This window comes from Bufo gargarizans, chromosome 2, assembly GCF_014858855.1.
Source record: "Bufo gargarizans isolate SCDJY-AF-19 chromosome 2, ASM1485885v1, whole genome shotgun sequence".
NCBI classification, from domain to species: domain Eukaryota; kingdom Metazoa; phylum Chordata; class Amphibia; order Anura; family Bufonidae; genus Bufo; species Bufo gargarizans.
In genome coordinates this window covers 460,869,983-460,888,590 of record NC_058081.1, presented here as the reverse complement: position 1 = coordinate 460,888,590, position 18,608 = coordinate 460,869,983, and the positions used below count along the sequence as shown (strand labels likewise).

At 42.7% G+C, this 18,608-nt stretch overlaps 1 protein-coding gene across 2 annotated transcripts; it reads left to right on the top strand.

Annotated features, from left to right (window-relative positions):
* The first annotated feature begins 6,145 nt into the window (after positions 1 to 6,145).
* Positions 6,146 to 11,940, top strand: LOC122926450 (toll-like receptor 2). Of its 2 annotated transcripts, XM_044277827.1 has the most exons (3): positions 6,153 to 6,265; positions 10,354 to 10,421; positions 10,526 to 11,940. In XM_044277827.1, the coding sequence occupies exon 3, from the start codon at positions 10,528 to 10,530 to the stop codon at positions 11,914 to 11,916; it is 1,389 nt and encodes a 462-aa protein (XP_044133762.1). In that variant the 5' UTR covers positions 6,153 to 6,265; positions 10,354 to 10,421; positions 10,526 to 10,527; the 3' UTR covers positions 11,917 to 11,940. The 2 variants fall into 2 exon arrangements, with proteins under 2 accessions (XP_044133763.1, XP_044133762.1); XM_044277828.1 differs by lacking the exon at positions 10,354 to 10,421 and having other exon boundaries at positions 6,146 to 6,265.
* Positions 11,941 to 18,608: the final 6,668 nt, after the last annotated feature.

Sequence of the window (18,608 nt, the reverse complement as noted above, 5' to 3'; positions counted from 1 at the left end):
GGCTGGTCAGGGTTGATGGGAAGATGAATAGAGCTAAATACAGGGTAATCCTAGAAATTTGGGTTGAGCGAACCGTAAAATTTAGGATTTTTAGATCCCGGACCCGAACCCGAACATTTCAGTAAAAGTTCGGGTTCGGTGTTTGGCGATTTCTTGGCACTTTTTGAAAGGCTACAGAGCCAATCAACAAGCGTTTAACTCTGTGCCCTTAGAAGCCATCACAGCCATGCCTACTAATGGCGTCAGGGCTGGCGCCACCCATAAGCAAAGTAAGCAACCGCATAGAGCGCACTCTTGCTGGGGGCTCCGCTCTGATGCTCGGAGGCAGCTTTAATCTCCCGCAGCTGCACACAAGCTACATTGTCTTTTTTTTTTCTTCCTCTCTCCCCTCCTTCAGCACCTTCTCCTACCTCCTCCCCCTTTCCGGTTCCTGCAAGTGGTGCCTTCCTCCTCCCACGCCTACTCAACGAGTGCGACCACGCCTCCTCAATTCCACACTGAAGGCTTTTGTGAGAAATCAGAGACGCCCACTGATGAAAAACCACGCCCAGCCAGTCTGCCTGGTCTTCCTTTCTCTCTCACCAGAGGAACGTTCCACTCCTGCCTTCCCCTTTTGCCCTGTGAAGAGTGGCACCGCCCGGCTCCTTAGCCCTGGTCCCGCCTCCCTCCAGGGGGCAGTGACCCCTACCGCCTTCATTACTAACCCACCCCCCTGGCCAGCTTCTGACAACTGAACTGATTGCTGCTGCTGTGCACAGTGTTGGGCCATTGTTGTGTTTCCTCTGCCTGCCAGACTGGCCGTCCGCTCAGGATACCACTGCGGTACCGTATCCCGGCACCTTACACAGCCCTGCCTGGGAGCTAAATGTCCATCACTGATGAACAGACATAAAGCTCAAAGAGGTTCTGGAGCAGCTGAGGCTTGTATTAGGAGGTCTCGGAGCTGTGCTGGGAATATAATTATGCTGGGAATATATAGGAGGACAAGGGATCCCTTCTGTTTCCGCATGTGGCGCTAGCTCCCGAAACTTCAAAAACTGAAAACCAGATACAGAATCCGCTAAAATATTATTTCTCCGCTCTAAATACCTTTTATCCAAATATTATGCTTCATACAAAACTGGACCAAATGTCTTAAGAGCTTAACTACCAAATCACATTTTGACAATAATTAAAAATTAATTGCAGTCAGCACACCTTTATTGTCTGTACTTAATAATGTATTTGATAATACACTTAATAATATTCTCTTATTAATAAATTCAGAACCCCAAATCACAATGGATACAACTACCAGAAACAGTTCCAATAAAATGATATTTTTTTGTCATACCATTAGCTACCCAAGAACTCGGCTAAGCTTCAGCAGACCATTTACAGTACCTGCCCAAAATGCACTGTAACCACAAGTTCCAGCAGCATCCGTAAATAAACCTAAGGCACCTGATTCTAAAAATGTGTCCTGCCAACAGCTCGACCAATTAAAATTCTCCAAAAATTCCAAACAGATTGCAATATCATCTTTCAAACACCTTGACAACCTAATATGTAAAATAGGAGATTTAAGACCTCTCATGGAAAAATACAAGAGTTTTGAAAACACACAACCTACCGGTATGATGCTACAGGCAAAATTTAACGAGCCTAATAACGACTGCATCTCTTTCAGCATACATTTCTTTTTCCTCGACAAAGAAACTAATAACAACCTAATCTTATCTAACTTCTCAACCGGTAAATTAAACTCCATAATAACTGTGTCAATAACAATACCTAAAAATTCCAAACAATGAAAAGGTAGCACTATTTGTTTATCTGCTACTGGGAATGTTGAGGAAGGGTTGAGACGCATGCATATATATACATATATGCATGCAAACACGTGCATACATGTATGATATATATGCATGCATTAATGGTCACTTTGGGGGAGGATGTGCGCAGATGTGCCCAGCATCTGCGCACATCTGCCCTTAATGGCCCACAGGGGCTCATGGTGGCCCCTGTGAGAAATATGTGGTCCCTGGAAGCCGTGCCCCCAAATAATCCCCCTTTATAATATATAGGGCTGTGACCCCTTGTGTACATGTGTGTATATATATGTATATATATGTGTTTAGGATATATATGCATATATATAACTGTGCCCCTTATGCCCCCTGATGTGTATAGATATATTTATATATATATGTCTATATATCCCTTATATTGGTGTATACATGGGTATGGATGTGCCCCATGCATCCATACACATGTATATTATACAATATTCCCCCCCCCCTACACCTGAAACCAGGTGCATCGGTGTGAATGTGCCCCAAGCATTCACACCGATGCAATCTGGCTAATTGCATCAGAATGACTGGACAAGGGTCCGGTCATCCTGATGGATACAAAGAGCTCAGATTCAACAGAATCTGAGCCCTTTGTTGTAATTACCTCCAGCTCTGCTGAAGATAATTACGCATGATAGAAGAAGGGGAGAAGCCTCCCCTCCTTCTATTATGCGCATTCCGGCAGCGAAATTAACATCTCGCTGGCCGGAATGCAGAGTGCCACAGGCGGGAGATCAAAGGCTTCTCCTGCCTGTTGGCTGCAGCGCGTCCTCGATGTGCGGGCTGGCGCAGTGACGTCATATCACTTCGCCGGCCCACGTGGATGATGGGTGGCGCGGCGTGGGAGGCTGGGGATAAATATCCGGCGGCCCCGGCACTCAAGTTAGTTAGGACCCCCACCTGATAGGGGAGCGCGTCCTGCGCTCCGGAAGAGAGCCGGCCGCCCACCCCCAAGAATCATCCCCAGGACGACGAGCATCCCCTGGACAACGAGCGGAAGGACTAAGTATCCTCCCCCACTATCCCACCAACGAATTACCTCCATTTAACCCCCACTATCTCCATTAACCCCCAATTATCCCACCAACGAACCCCCACTATAACCCCTGATACCACTATCCCACTGAATACTATAACCCCTGATTCACCCCCTTATTATACCCTTGATCCCTACCACTATCCCACCAACGTTTTACCCTTTAAATCCCCTTGTTAACCCTCTGTACCTACCACCCCTAATTAACCCTAGTCCCTGCCCTGATACCCTTGCTGTGCTTTAACCCCTGGTTACTACATTTGTAGGGTATTAACCCTTGCATTACTGTGTAGCTGTATTTGTGTCGGTGGCCTGCATACACCCCTGCAGTGCCACCGTTAACCCTTGTCGTACCTTAGGGATAGAATTAGTCAGGTGGGGTGGGTTGTTATATACTTGTATGTGTGAACTGTATAGTTAGTTTATGGGTGGAATTTGGGAACGTGTAGTGTAGTTTAGGCTGTGTATTTACTGTATATCGTGTGTGTCAGGTGTTAATAAATACCGTTATATTTGTACCCTTTGTGTAGCGTGTACTTGTTGGCGGTAGTGAGTTAGTTAGGCGCATGCAGCTAGCGTAGTGATTAGTGTAAAGTATAGCGGAAGTATTGTTGTAATTATTATATAAAGGCATAAATAGGCGGAGTCATCACTAGACGGCTCCTCCTATTTAGGAATATTAATTATCGATATTCGCATAATATTGGTGATTAACATTCCCCCTTTACAGGGATCCCTAATAAACGGCAAATCTCTAGAAACTTATTTAACAATTTAGAACATAAAACAGAATATGGAAAACCTATAGATAAGAAGTCATATAAGTAATGTAGCACACCTCCCGAAGGAACTTGAGACTGAATCACCCAGTGAATAAATGTGGAAAAGATTAAAAATAATAACAAGATAACAAAAAAACCATTGAAAGACATTTATCGAAATGAAAACTTCTATCAAACTGAAAATCTAAAGAGTTAAAACCAGAAGGATTAACCGGAAGTAGACGAAAGGCTGATTTTATGTCAACCTTAGCAAGTAGGGCCCCTGCACCAAAACGCCTCAGTAATGATAATGCGTTATCAAAAGAAGAATATTCAACCGCAGCATTAGATTTATCCACCACCTCATTTAACAAACCTATTTCAAGAAACGACAAGTAATGAATAAGTCTAAACTCTCCGAGTTCTTTCTTTGGAACAATCCCTAATGGTGATAATCTAAATTTGAGAAAGGCCCAGCAATTCTATCAAGCACCAATTCCTTTTGAAACTTACTTTTCACCACTTCCTTAAAGTGGTTTACTGATTTTAAATTATCAACCCAGCAACAACCTTCCCCAAGGAATTTAGGAACTTCCAATCCAATATCAAAACCATCAAATATTAATTTAGCTTTCGCTTGGGTACTGCTTTAGCCATGGCAGCATTTTTGAAAGCCTCACTGGAGTCCAGGCTTTTAAAAACCTGATCCTTGGTATTAGGTTGATGTTAGTTGAGCTGTGAGTTCCTTTTAAAACATCTCACCATAGGGTGAGTACCACCACAAAAAGAGCACTTATGTTTATACCGACAATTAGACAACTATTTACATCAGGATTCATTCAATGCGAAGCAGACCCTTTTTCTCAAATTAGATTGTGGGTTACTTGGTGATTTGACTGGTAATGATTTTTGTTGTAACATCAGATTAACCCACAAGCCAATATCTTTCACTCCCCATTTCAGCGGCGGATGTATCGCCAAGTTCTGGCGAAACATTTCATCGTATTAAAACCAAGCCATCCGACCAAAATTGCGGTAAGCCTCCAGAATAATATCTAAATGCTGAAACAGACCGCAACTATATTCTGGGTGTTTTTCACCAAGTACCGCTGCAACAATACTAAATGCTTGAAACCAGTTATTAAAGGACTTAGGAGAGGAATGTCTCCTATCGTCCTCAGCTTTCCTATCAGCACAAACTACATGTTCCTTTGCTGAAGGTAACAAAGACATCACTTCAATAAATTCTAAACGCCAGATTTTTTTCAGTCTTCTCTGCCAGCAGCCTCCGCCTTCTCAATCAGCTGGCGCAGCAGGACGTCCATGGCGCAGGTCCAGCGATTCTCCTCTTCCTTTTGAAACTAGCCCCAAACCTCTGAAGCACCTGCAATATAAAGGGGACAAGTTTCCCGCCACAAACATGTCAACAAATCCCAGGGCTGGATTTCTTACCCAGCAACCGCCAGCACAATCAGAATTGGATCTCCAATACCCAGCATTCACAGCAAAAAACTGGAACCAACCGGTTACCTCAACACCTCGGCCGCAATCTCAGGTAATTCTGAAAACGAAAAAAAGAGCGGGAAAAAGGGGGGAACAAAAGCAAACACACACACACACACACACATATATATATATATATATATATACACACATAAGGTGCCTGTGCCCCCATGTGTCCCCCAAGCTAAAAGCTCTGGGGGATTATTCATTCTACGGTAAGTGTAACTGCTGAAAGTCAGTTTTTTTTACATTTCTGCTTCAGTGTACAGGGCAAGTGTGATGTTTAACAAATGGATTGACTGTCGCTAAAATATAACTTTTATTATGACATCCAAATGTGGGCAATTCAACTCACGTATATAAGTGTTAAAACTATAAGCCGTCCTAGATCACAATAGCACTAGGTCTGAGAATTGTTTCATGTGCTCAGACCAGTTACTAGGACTGTGTACACACACGTGGAGCAGATTGTGTGTCAGCAGGGCGGCGGGGTGTATATCCGACGATACACACTTACTTCAACCCCCCACACACGGTGCCCCAACACACTACTCATCAGCAGGGTTCCACACTATCACTGAGCCCTGAACTGCTACCCTAGGTGTACCTACTCATAGAGGCTGGCCACAATGTGATTATAATTCCTATCAGAAGGATATTGGTTTCTATATCACTTAAGGTATCTAACCCTATTCTGCTCGACGCGTTTCTTAGTTGCTGTGTTATGCAACTTAGTCATCAGGAGCGCAGAGTAGCATTTAGAAACAAACAGACAAACATATAGCGCTGCACGCTCTCATACATAGCGTGCAGCCACGTAGCCTGCAGCACTGGGATGGCCTCACTGTCTGGAATTACCTGGCCTCCACCATGACTAACATGAGCAATTCTTCTAACACTCTATCTGTGAACTATTATTTTTAAGTCTAGGTCTGTTTGGAGAAGTAATGTCAGAAATACTGTTACGCAATATGAAAATCTCAAAAGGAAGTCTGTTCTCTTGTGCCAGCACTTTTTTGGGGAAGGCGGGGAGACAGAAAATGAACTGCTTCACTTCCAGCAGCACAGAGGAGGGGAAGTGAAGAAGAGAATTTGACAACTAGACCAAAAGTCTGGGTCTCTGACGGAAAGTAAGTCCCATGTTATCAGGTTTTTATGTGATGCTGCATGTTTGTGTTGCGCTCAGTAGTCAGTCGGCCATCTGGTTTTAATTAGGGTGGTTTCACACCCAGCATTTTTTTTACGTAGCCTGGAGTGGATTGAAAAGGAATTGGAAACATAAAGGAAGGACTTAGGACATGTTTACACATCAGATAATAATCCAACATGTATCTCTACAGCACAGTTCTGAGGTTTACCTTCGATTTATGCCGCAGATATACAATTTACGTTAGCCCCATTCCATGTGGAAACTTTCCGATGCTTATGAATGGGGTTGAGAAAACCTCATTCAATTGCATTGAAGGAGAATTGACTTTGGATTTGATGTAGATTTTGTCAAGGAATCAGCACTGAGATACCCTACCCCTGTGAACATAGCCTTATACTTTTACTTCTTGATGGGTTTTCTTCCTGCTGCAAAAGCTGAAACTGAAAGCGCAGTGGTATGCTAAAAAACCATCATAAGGTTTCTTTTAGGCTACTTTCACACTTGCGTTTTTCCCTGATCCGGCAGGGATCAGCAAAAATGCTTTTATCACTGATAATACAACCGTCTGCATCCGTTATGAACGGATCCGGTTGTAATATCTTTAACATAGCAATGATGGATCCGTCATGAACACCATTGAAAGTCAATAGAAGACGGATTAATTTTCTATTGTGTCTGAGAAAACGGAGCTGTCCCCATTGACTTGCAATGTGGATCATGCCGAATCCGTTTTTCTCTGCATCTCATGACGGAAAGAAAACCACATTTTTGTGGTAGTATTTTTGGGCTTGTAACAAATGCCATGAAATTCATCTTTTTTTTTTTTTTACAAGCGTTTCTTTGGTCAAAGATTTTCGACATGCGTTTTTTCAGGCTTTTCTGCCTATGAGAAAACACCATAGTCATGGCCTGTGTTTTGAAAAAAATACCATAGACTCAAAATGTATGGTAAGTGATGAAATACAATGCATAATGTGGGATTTCATCTTTAAAGGGGTTGTCCAACGAAAAATGTTCTATATTTTATACATCAGTACCTGGATCTGAATACTTTTGTAATTGCATGTAATTAAAAATTTTGAATAGCTACTGAGTTATTCATTAAAATGTATCTGTATAGTGACACCTACTGTTTTATTTCCCTTATTTCTCTGTCCACCTCGTTGAGGTGGTCGCACATGTTAGAGGCTGTGACAGTCACGTGGAAAGAGCTACAGCAGAAAGTACATGCCCCTTAAACCACAGTAGAAAATACACACACCCTGAGATACCACCCTAAAATAAATTTAGCAGAGCAATTTGAGCAATGAATAGGCAACCTCTGGATCCATGTGAGGTACAGGGCTGGTTCTAACTTTGTTAAAAAGATTTTGTCATGTACTATATGATGTCTGATTTTCAGACATTGTCTTTACGGAATAAAGACAAAGACGGCAGTGTGTAAACATGGCCTCACTGGGTGTGATATAGGTGTTTGACACATACTTTCCAGAGTGAAGGATTATCTAAGAAGAAGGACAAGCATACTTAATTCTCAACAGGTTTCCCAGCAGGTTTTCCTTTGTATTTGAATAAATGTGAGTAACTAGGAAATGAAGTAATACTTTAACTTCTAAGCTGTAGCCCAGATAAACAGTAAAATACTAGATGGTACAATGATCTCATGATTTTGGAGACTTCCACTGCTGGCACAAATACAGAGGTTATCTCTATTTAGCTCATAAGTAAACACATGATCATAACTGTAGAAATGATTTTATTCTTCTTTAAGTCACATAAGTAAAGGGCTTTCGTCACTTCAGCAAGTAGCATTTATTATGTAGAGGAAGTTAATACAAGGCACTTACTAATGTATTGTGATTGTCCATATTCCCTCCTTTGTTGGCTAGATTAATTTTTCCATCACATTCTACACAGCTCTCTTACTCAGCAACTCCCCTAGGGGCGCATGCACAGAGAAGAGAGGGGCGCACCCTTTGCTCCCCTCAGGGCACATCCTGGTTTGGGATCTCCTGCCTGATGGTGGCTGGGTGCTCTTGGTGTTGGCGGATTGTGGTATGCAAGGCAAGAAAAAGAGATAGTTTACATAAACAATGATTAGGCCGACTTGGTGAAGAAGTAAACTTTACTGAAAACTTTTGGCAGCCTGGTGGTGCACTATAATCCCAAAAGCGAAATTTTTCCCAATTGTCATTCTACAGTGCCAACTTGGTGTGCAGTTCTTTAACAGATTTACATCAAAAGATGCTGTGATGTGCATAAGCTAGAATAGGTGCATTACCTTCACAGACTGTCATCCTTCACTAAGCAGCATGACTGCTGAACCCTCAATAAAGTTGCTTTCCGTATCCTCAATGTGGATGGATGACTGGAGTCCTTTTTGGGTCCCAATTATTTGGCTGTTTTTCCACTCAGGACTCAGGTTCCTGCAGAGCTGCTTACTGCTCACACTCCAACTTACAACTCCCAACTAAGTTAGCAAGCAGGCCAGACCCAGGGGTTGTCCCTGCCTCTGCCTGGAGTCTACAAAACACAGGTTGGTAACTGTCAGTGTGCTAGCCAGAAGTTTACACAACATAGGAATACCACAATTTGGCTTAAATACCCACTGATAATCAGATTGGTACAGTTCTCCTCTTTAAAAGTGGCCTGTGAGTCATTGCACATGCAGCACTTAAACAGTGCACATGCTGAGCATCTGCTTTTGCAGGATACAATGAGAGACAGTAAGGCTGGCGGTACATGATAATCTTGGCCACAATACCTGTTGCGCTACTGATGATTGCTCTTTCACTATGCTACATCAAATAACAGTGAAAGTAAATGGAGTCTCATTGCAACTCTGTTGAATTTCTTGCAACTGTATTGCTGTGTATGCAGCAACCCACGAGTCGCAACGTGACTTTCACTTCCATTACACTGTAATATAGCGCAGTGAAAGTTCAATCTTCGGTTGTGTCATGGGTGTCAATGCTAAGATCGCTGTATAGCTTAAGGACTTTATTTCCTTTACTTACAAACAACTTTTGTCAGACCATTTACAAAAGGTTACAAAAATTGTCTTAATCTTACTTCAGTAAATGGGTGGCATAGAAAGTGGAGTAACAGGACAGAAATCTTAGACTTGAAGATACATGAAATTTATCAAACATTGTGCGACATTTGATAACTTTGGCACAAAATTAAGGCAAGCAGAGTCCTAAAAAACTGAATCCCTCTTATGTTAAATCTCCCCTATATTTACTTCATAAGACAGAAGTCACTAGAAGGCACTAACTCTGAATGTCCCATATATGATTATGTCAAAGTAAATCTTATCTATATTAAAAAGTGTTCACTGTAGAAATACCGGCAAATCCTAAGATGTGTCTGTTGGGTACCATAAATGATTTGGTAATTGACAATTTAACAACTTTAGGTATTCAAAAGACACCATACCAGACCAGGAAGACCATTGTTTATTATTGGATACAAGCAACTATGCTTATTACTCACTGAGCCACCTGCACTAAATGAGAATTTCCATCAGCTTTGAAAGGGAGATCCTCATTGGTTAGTGTGCTTCTGTTCTTTAAGAGAGCAGCTTTAAAAGGTTTTATTTTTGCATTGAATGTCCCATTACAATTGGGCACAGCACGGTGGCTCAGTGGTTAGCACTGGTGCCTTGCAGCGCTGGGGTTCTAAGTTCAAATCCGACCAATGGCATCTGCCATCTGCATGGAGTTTGTATGTTCTCCCCGTGTTTGCGTGGGGTACTACGGTTTCCTCCCACACTCCAAAGACATACTGATAGGGACCTTAGATTGTGAGCCCCATTGGGGACAGTTGGATGCTAATGTCTGTAAAGTGCTGCAGAATATAGTGGCGCTATATAAGTGCATTAAATAAATAAATAATACAATATTGCACCGAACATCAATCGGTCCTTTTTTAATTTTCAATAGAATTTGACCCCTACCAGTTGCAAGATGGCAGATGCCTACTCAGTCTATCCCTTGTCCATGCCCTAGGTAGAATATCTGCCTAATATAACACAGATTGGAACATGTCTTTAATTTCTTTCCTCAGACATTTTATATGAATCCGTGACAAAAAAAATATTTAGGAAAATTGAAGAAAATTTGAAGAACACTGAGGTACAGTATAGTCCTAAAGTAATATAAGCATTGTATTACAAATCCGTATAACACATTTATGTTTGTAATATCTTAGTGTTTAATGGTGTCATTATTTCTCCTAGAGATGAAGACAAAGATCTGCTCTACACTTTTTCTCATTCTTCTATGTTCTCAGAAGATTCACAAGGCAGATGGAGACTGTACATATGATAGATACCTCAGACATTGTTCCTGTTCACTACTTGACTTGACCAACATTTTGACCATCCTTCCATGTGTCGAGGCTTTAAGTTTTGAATTCAATGGTGGAACATTCATCAACCATGAACATTTTGCTAAACTGGACATGAAATTGGTTATGAACATGATCCATGTTTCATTGGCCAAGATCAGTTTTGCCAATGCAGTATTGTCTGAGGAATTCTTGGTTGCTTTTATAGATGTAATACACCAGGTTCCTGTTGACCTCCTCTCATTTGAGAACACAACCTTTGTTGGACAATCTCTGAATAATTTGAGAGGATCACCTCCTAATATATTATCTCTACAGTTCATCAACACATCTTCAAACCCATTAATCCAGAGAGACTCTCCCTTTGAAAGGTTTGGCAATTGGATGTCCATTCTGAGGAACCTTACTGTGAAACAGTCACAATTAACAGGTGGTCCTTGTGACATCGGTATACATTTTCAGGGATTGACGACTTTAGAGCTATCAGAAAGCCTCCTGTCTGATGACAATATGTTCGCTGTATTTTGTAATGATGCCTTTCCTACGCTACAAATCCTAAAACTAAGAAGTAACAATTTTAGTAATTATGAGATTCTATGCCAAGCGTTAAGCAGATATAACGAACTGAGGCACTTAGATTTAAGTCTCAATGACTTGTCTTTTATATCAAACTCTTTATGTGAGTGGCAGCCATCTTTAAGTCACTTAAATCTATCTAATACAGGCTTAGAACATGTGAGTATTAATCTACCACCAAATTGTGAAGTATTAGATCTAAGTCACAACAAGATTGAATACCTAAATATTTCTCTGCCCATAGTGAGAGAGCTATATTTGTCCTACAATAGGCTTTCTACTCTTCCCTCCATGGGCCATATCCCTATTCTACAAATTCTAGCTGTAGATGGGAATCCCATCAAACAGTTAGAAGTTAGTCAGATACAAGCATTCAAGCTTCTGAGTAGCTTTAAAGGTGATAACATCCCATACACATGCTCTTGCTCGTTTATAAAAGAAATTAAAGAAATGGCAAAGTCTGGTCTGACACTTCAGTGGTGGCCAGATGAATACACATGCGACTCTCCAGAATTTGTGCGGGGTATGGTGATCAATGATGTGAACTACTCATTGTTTGAGTGCCACACACAGCCCTTAACCATTGTCATATGTATTGTAATATTAATAATGTGTGTAGCTATAATAATTTGCTTTGTAAAAATTTGCCAGAGTAACAAAACAAGATCTCAATGCATGCAAGCTGGAAATTCAAATACTATGTAACTGGAAATAAATGTGTACAGATGATTTTAGTTTTCTTAATGACTAACATACTTACCAATGGTCTTGGTTTTCCTGGTACTGTCCCATGAACTAGACCACAAAACGGGTGTTTTACACTAATTTCCTAATTTAATGGACCAAGCTCAGTCTAGTTACAGCATCATACATTAGCAGTGGCTGTATATGGTACAGCAGATGTCGCTCAGTCCTATTCAAATACATGGGACTTAGGTGCCATACAGGGCACAGCTACTACTAAATCTATACCACCATGTCTGTTAGACAATAAAGGGGATGCAGCACCTTAGGCCATTTGATTGGTTGGGGTGCCTGAACTCAGAGCCCCACCAGTCATATAGTAATGGCCTATTTTAAGGACAGGCTATCAATCTTATAGTCACATGACATATTAAAGGTATGGAAAACCTCTTTAAGTAACCAAGATTCATATATCTTATATTAACTTTGTGTAAGGACTTCTCAGCTCCAAATACCTCAACAAAGCTAAGCATTTGTCTCAGCATATCCATAGCATATTATGGGCCTGATGAATGTAAAAAGAGTGTCCTTTAGGGATACAATAGGGCAGTATGCAATAGCATACCTTTTTTCAACTGTATTGGAAAGACAAGCAGCTGCATATATATGCTCATGTGTGTTACCAAGGTTGCAGACTACAAACAAAGTCTGTGTAGTCTGAGCCTGCAAAAGTAGTTTTCCTATACATTTTCCCCTAAGAACATTTGGCAGATAAAATAGGTTTTCTGGTCCTTTCATAGTAATGGCCTATCCCTAGGATAAGCCATAAATATTTATTGGAAGGGGTCTGACACCCTGCACCCAGGGGTGTATATAGCTTTTCTGCTGCCTTGAAACAGCCACCCTCTCCCCATGCCAAATTCTGAACCTAACCCCTTCTCTTCGGCCCTACTACTAAAGATTTAGTTGCAAAACTTTACATACAGCGCTACAAAACATGCAGGATAATACAGCGCACATACCTCTTACTTCTAGTGATGTCTCCTCTGATATAGACGTTCTCTTTCCTCATCTTCTCCATTTGGACCAGACAGCCATCTCTTGTATCTGCAGAGTTTGACACAGAGACATATTAGTTTTCTTCTTTTCCAACACCCTCCCCACCTTCTGAACATCCCATGCTGCCATCTCCAATATAGCCGACTATGCCTCAAAACTATACTACAGAAACAGGTAATCCCCTTAAAAATATTAGTATCACATAGATAGTGCCCCCTTCAATAATTATTGGCACACAGTGCCCTAAGAAATAACTGCGGCCAGCAAATAGTATCTCTAACACTAATAGTGTCGTAAACATATTGTCCCCCAAAAAATGTTTGTGCTAAGCTGATACTGTGCCAGGGTGCCCCCCACAGTAATAGTGCTCCCCAAATTCCCACCAATAGTAATAATTATCAGCCAGAGTGCTCTTAGTGTTAATAGTGCCCCCAGAAGTAATAATGCCCCCATAGTGCACATACTAGTAATCATATTACCCATAGTCCCACCATAATGCCCCCTAATGAGCGCCAGTACAAAAAAATACCCCTTATAATATGCACCAGTACAAAAAACTCCCTTACAATGTGTGCCAGTGCAAAATCCCCCCTTATAACATGTGCCAGTAGAAAAAATACCCCTTTATAATGTCCGGCAGTAGAAAATATGTCCCTTATAACGTATACCAGTACAAAAAATACCCCCTTATAAGGTGTGCTAGTAGAAAAAAAATGTCCCTTATAATGTGTGCCAGTACAAAAAATTACCCCTTCTGTATGCCTGTACAAAAATGCCCTCTTATAACTTGTGCCCCAGTGGCGTACATACAGGGGTCGCAGTTGCAACCGGGCCTGGCCGCCTGTGGACCCCCCTGGCCCCTGCAGGCAGTGTTCCCTCTAAGCTGCACAGGTGGGCGGCCTTGCGGCAATTATTGTGGCCCCGCTCACAACTTTATAATCCCCGCTCAGCCACATCGCGCCACTGAAGCTGCTGGCAAAATAGCAGCAGTCAGTGCAGTGACAGTGTCAGACACGTGGCATGCAGACTGCGCCGGAAGCTTGATTTAACATCTCTCCCTCTGTCATGCGCCTCCTGCCGGCTCCTCCCACTTTATGAATGAAGCAGGCAGGCGGGGCAGGAGGCGCATGACAGAGGGAGAGATGTTAAGCTCAAGCTGCCGGCGCAGCTGCGAGTCTGCATGCCACCCTAGTTAGTAAGTACAGCAGGGTTTGGGGTACTTTTACAAAGATTAAGCTTTACATGAATATACTTTACAGCTGTGTGCGGGGCCGGTGTATTAGAGTAGAGTCACTGCACCGGCCCTGCTGCCAGTGTCCCCGCCTCCTCTCTCCCCACTGATACATTACTAGAAGGCACTTATGGGCTGGGCCTTCTTTAATATTGATCGGACCCTGGGCAAAAATTTACTTGGGCCCCCTGGATCCAGCCTTCCCACACATTAGCAGGCAATCATGCCCTCCACCGCAACACACACACAAAATATCCACACATCTGGAGTACAGTGAATGACTGTAAATATTTCCAGTTCTGAAGACTCCAGCGGCTCAGGATCAGTGCACTGGGCAGCTGGGCTCAGGCTGGAAGTGGGAACCGCTCCGCAGGAAGGAGACCAGAGCTCGGCTCACCCTAGTGTTACAGTGCACCCCAGCACCCCACAGTATGCAGTATAGCACCCTATAGTATACAGCACTACACAGTATGCAGTATAGCACCCCACACTATACAGTACCCCACGGTATATAGTAGAGCAGTATAGCAGCCCACAGTATACAGCACCCCACAGTATACACCTCACAGTATACAGTAGAGCAGTATAGCACCTCACCGTATACAGCACCCCACACTATACAGTACAGCAGTATAGCACTCCACAATATACAGCACCCACAGTATACAGCCCCCCACAGTATACATTACAGCAATATAGCACTCCACATTATACAGCACCCACACTATACAGTACAGCAGTATAGCACTCCACAATATACAGCACCCACAGTATACAGCCCTCCCACACTATACAGTCCCCCCCACAGTATACAGCCCCCCACAGTATACAGGCCCCCACAGTATACAGCACCCCACTATACAGTAGGTTACAGTATATTAGCATAACAGCCCCTGTCACCTTTTTATGATGTAATCTTGACAAAAAAAGATCTACAGTTAAGGCAAACTTCTCCTGCAACACTCCTGGTAGAAACAGGGCCGTCTTTGCCGCAGGGCAAAAGGGGCAGCTGCCCCGGGCCCAGTTGCTCCTGGGGTCCCAAGGGAGCTCCATTTCCCGAGTCCCGACTCGCGACTCCGATTCACTTTGCAGCAGTGCAGCAGTCTTCAGAACAACTTACGACTGCGCTGCGCAGTTAGCAAGCACGTTGGCTCCCCGCCTTCACGTGGTAAAAGGGGGTGTGTGATGTGACTCACCGCAGCCTGGTGAGTGGCACCACGGCGGAGCAGCCAGCAGCAGGGACTAAGTCTCCCCCTCCGGTCCGGAGCTAAAGGGATTGGGTGGTGAGTCACGGCCTCACGTGACCAGACCACTGAAAGGATTTGGACCTTTCTGGACCTCTACGACAACCTTGGTTTGAGACACTGACGTCAGGAGATATGTTTCTCAGTTGGCAATAACAGACACACACACAGGCAGTCACTGAGAAACACTCTAATTTTATTATGTTATAGCTTGGCCTTATATAGGCAGTGGAAAAGTTTGCATAACAACAGCGTTAAACCAATCATAAATGATAAACATTGGTGGTCACACAGATACTACCGGAACATCCTTTTATGGGTATGTAATACGTCACATATAAGAATGTACGCATTTGTGCCGAATGACCCAGAGTGAAACAGAACATTTGTTCTAGTTCTGGGAGATTCCCAGAATCTGTCCTGAGACAGATAAGTGAACCTAACTCACAGCGGGGGGGAGGTGGGGGGGGGGGGGGGGAACAGTACGTGGGTGAGATATTATAACAATTCTGTACATGTAAGAGAAGACAAGATGGACACATTTCTCTTCAATCCCCTTTTAGAACCAAATTTCTTAGATAATATGGTTCTTATCCTTGCCCTTTTCCCTGTATACCGCCAGATATTTTCTATATCCTTTATGTGAGTTGTCTTCAGGATTAGGCAGCAGTCTCATAAAATGACATATTTGATACTCCTTTCAATATCAGTTTCCGTACACATGGTATGATACATGTTGCAACTATTGCTATTCCTATAATAATTATCAGGATAATAATTCCCAACTGTACAAGTGCCTGTTTCCAGGTAGTGAACCAGCCAAAATACTGATCCCAAGGGTTCTCGATACCGGAGTTTCTTTTGAGCTGGATTGATAAATCCTCGAGTTTCTTTATTGTCAGTGTGACCTTACCATTAGGGCCGGTGTTGTTAGGTATGAACGTGCAGCAGGATGAAAATACCTTACAGACACCACCTCTCTCTGCAAGTATCATATCGAGCACCATGCGGTTTTGAAATGTCATAATGGAATCTGCCTATAACTCTTCAGCTACACCCTGTAACGCATCTCTGGTGTAGTTTACAAACCTTTGTTGATTATAGTAAATATAGTTGATCCAGTCTACATTTTTGTTGATTGTTATGTGGGGAATTATGGATTTAAATCCTGCTGCCACCTGACCTTGAATTCATCAGGGACCCCTCTTGGGACCCCGATTGCATCAATATACACGTGTGGGTTGAAGCTACCTTTTGGGAGGGCACGACGGTTGCGTATATGTGTGTTGGTGTCTTTTTCATTTTCAGTGAAGATGTGTATGTTCATGATGGCTTTAGCAAGGGCACATTCACCTTTCCAGGAACCCTCTAGTCTAGATCTTATCTTTCCATCCACACAGATCTAATATACACTCACCTAAAGAATTATTAGGAACACCTGTTCTATTTCTCATTAATGCGATTATCTAGTCAACCAATCACATGGCAGTTGCTTCAATGCATGTAGGGTTGTGGTCCTGGTCAAGACAATCTCCTGAACTCCAAATTGAATGTCAGAATGGGAAAAAAAGGTGATTTAAGCAATTTTGAGCGTGGCATGGTTGAAATACTCAGACAGGCCGGTCTGAGTATTTCACAATCTGCTCAGTTACTGGGATTTTCACGCACAACCATTTCTAGGGTTTACAAAGAATGGTGTGAAAAAGGGAAAACATCCAGTATGCGAAAATGCCTTGTTGATGCTACAGGTCAGAGGAGAATGGGCCGACTGATTCAAGCTGATAGAAGAGCAACGTTGACTGAAATAACCACTTGTTACAACCAAGGTATGCAGCAAAGCATTTGTGAAGCCACAACACGCACAACCTTGAGGCGGATGGGCTACAACAGCAGAAGACCCCAGCGGGTACCACTCATCTCCACTACAAATAGGAAAAAGAGGCTACAATTTGCACAAGCTCACCAAAATTGAACCGTTGAAGCCTGGAAAAATGTTGCCTAGTCTGATGAGTCTCGAATTCTGTTGAGACATTCAAATGGTAGAGTCCAAATTTGGCGTAAACAGAATGAGAACATGTATCCATCATGCCTTGTTACCACTGTGCAGGCTGGTGGTGGTGGTGTAATGGTGTGGGGGATGTTTTCTGGGCACACTTTAGGCCCCTTAGTGCTAATTGGCCATCGTTTAAATGCCACGGGCTACCTGAGCATTGTTTCTGACCATGTCCATCCCTTCATGACCACCGTGTACCCATCCTCTGATGGCTACTTCCAGCAGGATAATGCACCATGTCACAAAGCTCAAATCATTTCAACATGACAAAGAGTTCACTGTACTAAAATGGCCCTCACAGTCACCAGATATCAACCCAATAGAGCATCTTTGGGATGTGGTGGAACGGAAGCGTCGTGCCCTGGATGTGCATACCTCAAATCTCCATCAACTGCATGATGCTATCCTATCAATATGGGCCAACATTTCTAAAGAATGCTATCAGCACCTTGTTGAATCAATGCCACGTAGAATTAAGGCAGTTCTGAAGGCAAAAGGGGGTCCAACACCGTATTAGTATGGTGTTTCCAATAATTTTTTAGGTGAGTGTACATCTCCAATCGAGTATACTTGATTCTGTGTGAGGGAGGTATCTGTTTCACTGTAAGTTGCACAGTATCCTCCAGTGAAATTACCCAGGAATCTTCCTTGATCTCCCCCTCTGTGTCAGGTATAGTTACCAGGATAGATATGTATACCTGCACCAGGGCGGAGAGCTTTTATGAGGAGTGGGTATTTTTGCTTCCATTCTTCACATGCAGACTGGTTACTAGATAAATTTGAGAATAATTGCAAAAAACATTCCTCAACACTAGAGGGCAATATTAAGGGCACAGTACCTAGGTGAGGCTTAGCTGTCCCACATAGATAACAATTACTTTTATTTACTGAAGCTGCATTGTACTTCATCCATTCTAACCATAGGTTGGCATCAGAGAACCCAGTTTCTGCTGCAAGAGCCTCCTCATATGTTGGGTCAGATATTGCTCTCATATTGTTAAAAGTTAAGATATGGGGTTTGAGGGGGTTTGTTTGTTTCTGAGGGTATGTCCACTCTTATAGTGGTTGCCGCATCTCGTGAAAGGACTGCACTTCATTATGCTGCATAAACAGAAGGAGTAAGTTG